This window comes from Octopus bimaculoides, chromosome 1 (assembly GCF_001194135.2).
Source record: "Octopus bimaculoides isolate UCB-OBI-ISO-001 chromosome 1, ASM119413v2, whole genome shotgun sequence".
Taxonomy (NCBI): Eukaryota; Metazoa; Mollusca; class Cephalopoda; order Octopoda; family Octopodidae; genus Octopus; species Octopus bimaculoides.
Genome location: NC_068981.1, coordinates 130,300,232 through 130,305,002, shown reverse-complemented (window position 1 = coordinate 130,305,002; position 4,771 = coordinate 130,300,232). Strand labels below are relative to the sequence as shown.

Sequence of the window (4,771 nt, the reverse complement as noted above, 5' to 3'; positions counted from 1 at the left end):
TAAACACACCAGCATCGGTTGTCAAGTGATGTTGGGGGGGACAAACACAGACATACAAACACATACATATATATATATACATATATACGACAGGCTTCTTTCAGCTTCCGTCTACCAAATCCACTCACAAGGCTTTGGTCGGCCCGAGGCTATAGTAGAAGACACTTGCCCAAGATGCCACGCAGTGGGACTGAACCCGGGACCATGTGGTTGGTAAGCAAGCTACTTACCACACAGCCACTCCTACGCCTATGGACTGAACCTGGGACCATGTGGTTGGTAAGCAAGCTACTTACAAGAAACAAATACTAAAGTTATTTTTGTTGAATGGCTTCAGCAAATTGACAGCGTAGAAATAGTTGGCCAATCACTCATTTCATCATGAAATATTATGAAATTGTATGGAGGCAGCTGAATATGCCAAACTAATTAATCAGAATATCTAGCTACAACCATCTCAACCTTACTGAGGACATGATGCTCAAAGATTTAGAACAATGAGGAAAGGATTTGTTTATTATAAATATCATAGACACTTTGATGAGTAGATTGACAACACAGACAATCAATGGACTTATCAATATAGATTCATTGTTACATTAAATAACCTTCAAACTGAAAGAATAAACTTAATTTGCTTGATTACTTTTTTTATAAATTCAGAAAACTTGGGAATATGTATCGGTGACAAATAAGCTGGTTTCAGCATATACCTCAAGATATATTTAAAGGAGCTTCTAATTCTGCATAGAAAAGAAATCGATGAAGCAGCTATTTCATTGAGTATACCCTGAATTTTCAAACATCTGATGAGGGAGACAATGAATGTAAAATGCTGTTGTAGTACTTTTGAGGTGTTTTTAAGATGTCTAAGTACTTGACGGTAACTGAACATGTAATTTATGAAAAGCAAGAGCATATATGACTATAAAATACATTGATTTCACCAATCTGGAATGGCATACAAAGGTCATTTGCAACTGTTTCCTTTATTCTAACTAATAAACACCATCCCCACAAAATATAAGAAATCTATTTTATGATGACGTTAGGAGGTGGTATAGAAGGAAATATGGTAAAAGAAAACAAGGAATCAACAACAGATACTTACTTCTCATTGGAACTTTTAGAGAACAACATGCTTTGTTGAACTTGTTGGACCTGAAGAAGAAATAAGACAGAAGTTAAAAAATAAAATAAAATACTTATCACTGCTTTCGTTAAATTAAATTTTTATCTTCTTTTAAGTGTGCTGGAGCACCAACTTTCTGGAGTCTTAGCTATTCATATTCATACTTGTTTGTAGTACTGACTTTATGAATCTCATAAGAAACAAAAAGCAAGACGCTCTTGACATTAAGAAAAATAATTTGATCCAAACTAAATACTACAAAGTATATTTTGTTTGGTATGCAAATTTTGTATTCACCCCCGTAATCACACATACACATATAAATGTATATCATAGAGTCTCCTGTTGTTAGATGACGTATAAGGATTCTGCAATTTCTTGCCGAACAAACACACAGACGGTTTGTTTATAGTGATCAAATGTCTGTGTTCACATAAGCTCACTCCCTCCATCAAATCGACATTACCTGTGCAGGTGCACAACGTGCCACATGTCAGATGATGAAATGATTGCAGAGCAACTTAACGTGAATGTATTATCAGAAATATTAATATTAGCTTTTACAGCAGAGTTTGCCTTGAGAGATCTTCTCATATAGACATACAGTGCTAAGAGTACAGATATACTGTTAGCAGATAAGAACTATCTGACATTGGTGCCAGAAGTGCTAGGTCACGTGATTTCAAAGCTGTCAGAGCACATTCGAAATGAGATAATTCAAGAATGGAGTGGAGTAAACACTGTGAGCACAGAGTACCAAAAGCATAAATTCTGCTGGGTCAGACATGTCAAAGGGTTCAGACAACAGGTGAACCCATGCAGTTGCTATGTTGCATTCAAGAGATCAGAAAAGGCCTCTATAATCTCCATGATGATGAGAAGGCCAATTTAGTCAAGCAATATGGGTCAAGGTGGAAAAGAATCGATCAATCAAGAAAGAACTAGAAGTGCATTGTGACCAGCAGTGTATAACAGCAATTGATGGCCTTGTCAATGTTGTGATTATATAATATTTCAGCAAGTATCTGCTGATAAAGTGAAAATGAATTATATATAAATAAAGGGTAAAGAACCCCTTTGGTCATGAATGGCCATGGGATTGTACAAGTCTGGGCAAGGTCATTTATGGAAGACCAGCAGTTGCCTATGCATACCAGCCTTCCCTCTCCATACCACTGATGTTATCCAAGGAAAAGGTAAAGTCCAATACAGCTTGGCACCAGTGACATCACAACTCATTTCTACAGCTGAGTGAACTGGAGCAACATGAAATAAAGTATCTCGCACAGGAACACAACACACAACCCAGTCCAGGAATCGAACAAACTACCTCATGACTGTGAGCCTGAAGTTCTAACCACTGAGCCATGTACCTTCACAATATATTTAAAGAGCCTGTCATCATATATCCATCACATATATATGTGTGTATATGTGTGTATATATATATAAATATATACATATATATACATACATACACATATTTGATGGATATATGACAGGCTCTTTTCAGTTTCCATCAATCAAATCCACTCACAAGGCCTTGGCCAGCCTGGAGCAGCAGTAGAAAATATTTGCACAAGATGTTGCACAGTGAGACCAAACCCAAGCCCTTGTGGCTGAGAAGCAAGCTTCTTAACCACACAGACACATCTGTACCTATAATAAAATAACAGTCATTTAGATGCAACACATTGATTGATTTAAACTGAATTAACCTTATAGTCAAAATCCCGCCGCTTTTTGAATTCTTTGATGGTCGTTCTTGCTTGTCGATCACATTCTTTTTGTAACAGCATCAGTATGATATCAAGTTTCCCGGGTCCTGTAGGAAATATGAGTGGAAATAATGCAACATAAAACTTACTGAATATACCAGTAATGATTAGAAACTACCTGTTGCTACTTCAAAATAAAAATCTGAAATAATGTTTACATAACCAAAACGTGAGCATTTCCATATAGTGAATCATGAGATAAGAAGTCTTTCTAACTGCGGCACAAGGCAAGCAGTTTATAGGAGAGAGAGAGTAATCAATTACATTAATCCAGTACTTGACTGGTACTTTATTTTATCAATTCCAAAAGGATGAAAGTTGAAGTTGAGTGACTTTAACAGAATCTGAATTTAGAATGTTCACCGGCACTTGTGCTGGTGGCACGTGAAAAGACATTCGAGCGAGGTCGTTGCTAGTGCCGCCGGACTGGCTCCTGTGCAGGTGGCACATAAAATACACCATTTTGAGTGTGGCCGTTGCCAGTACCGCCTGACTGGCCTTCGTGCCGGTGGCACGTAAAAGCACCCACTACACTCTCAGAGTGGTTGGCGTTAGGAAGGGCTGTAGAAACTCTGCCAAATCAGATTGGAGCCTGGCGTAGCCATCTGGTTTGCCAGTCCTCAGTCAAATCGTCCAACCCATGCTAGCATGGAAAGCAGACGTTAAACAATGATGATGACAACCCCAAAAAAATGCTGCTAAACATTTCTGCCAGGTTGCCAAGGTCACTGAAACAAAAGGTAGGAAGAGTGTAGTAGTATGGAGCTTCTACTCTTCTTTGATGAGATGATATAGCATCAAGATCCACAAAAACATGCTGACCTATCAAACCCATACCAGGAGAGCAAAACAAACATTACTAATGGAGGGAACCACTACATGGACACTCAACTTAGAGAAATAGCAGCTAAATTTCTCTCGAATCAGACTCTTCTATCTTTAAAAAAATGAAAGATATTCTGCATAATGTAACAAGAGTTAATGTCAAAAAAGATAGCACCATCACACAATTACAGATTTATTATATTGCACCAGCATGACCGCAGCCACTTGGTTGAAACACATAAATAAATAAATAAATAAATATATATATATATATAGATATATATATATATATATATATATATTGACAAATCGTGTGTGATGACAAAAGAAGTAGACATCAATATAATTGGAAACAGAAGACTATATTTATTGAATGATACAATTATGGAGACTAACATACAGGACATGAAATTTCTGTGTCAATGATATTATGATCCTTGCGCCTCTTCAGCTGTTGTTAGTCTGGTGCCCATAGCACCATTAATTACAGATGTTTGTAATTTATGATGCTACAGACACTGGACTTACAACAGCTAAAGAGGTGTAGTGATCATTGTGTCATTGATGCAGAAACTTGAAGTCCTGTATGTGAGTCCCATAACTGTATTATTCAATACATGTATCATATAGGTTTCCACATAGTTTTTGTCTACCAAATTTCACTCGAAAGACACTGACCAACCCAAAGCTACTGTGAAAGACATTTACCCAATGTGCCTCCCAGTTTGATTCAATCCAGAACTACAGAGTTGCAAAGCAAACTTCTTAACTACACAGCTATGCTAGAATGGAAAAGGAGACATAAATAGAACAGTGATGATGATAATGATAGTGTAAATTGTGTACTGACCATAGAAAGTTTCAACTAGAGGCTGGTGTGTTTCAACAATACGAGCAATTCTTTCAAACATGGTAGTTATAACATCAGCAAACAGGATATTTGATCTCTTATCATCATCAGTAATTTTTAGATTTTCAGACAAAGTTTTACCAACTGGTTCTGAAAACTGGAATATACAAAAAAAAAAAAAAAAAT

The 4,771-nt window shown here is 36.8% G+C and overlaps 1 protein-coding gene across 1 annotated transcript in view; it reads right to left on the bottom strand.

Moving 5' to 3' along the window:
• LOC106867721 (conserved oligomeric Golgi complex subunit 4) overlaps positions 1–4,771 on the bottom strand; it is a 59,638-nt gene that overhangs the window by 38,780 nt on the left and 16,087 nt on the right. Inside the window, exons 7-9 of the mRNA XM_014912683.2 lie at positions 4,586–4,742; positions 2,851–2,957; positions 1,112–1,161 (exon numbers count right to left, since the gene is read on the bottom strand). Coding sequence (XP_014768169.1) covers positions 1,112–1,161; positions 2,851–2,957; positions 4,586–4,742 — 314 coding nt within the window. The remainder of the gene's footprint in view (positions 1–1,111; positions 1,162–2,850; positions 2,958–4,585; positions 4,743–4,771) is intronic.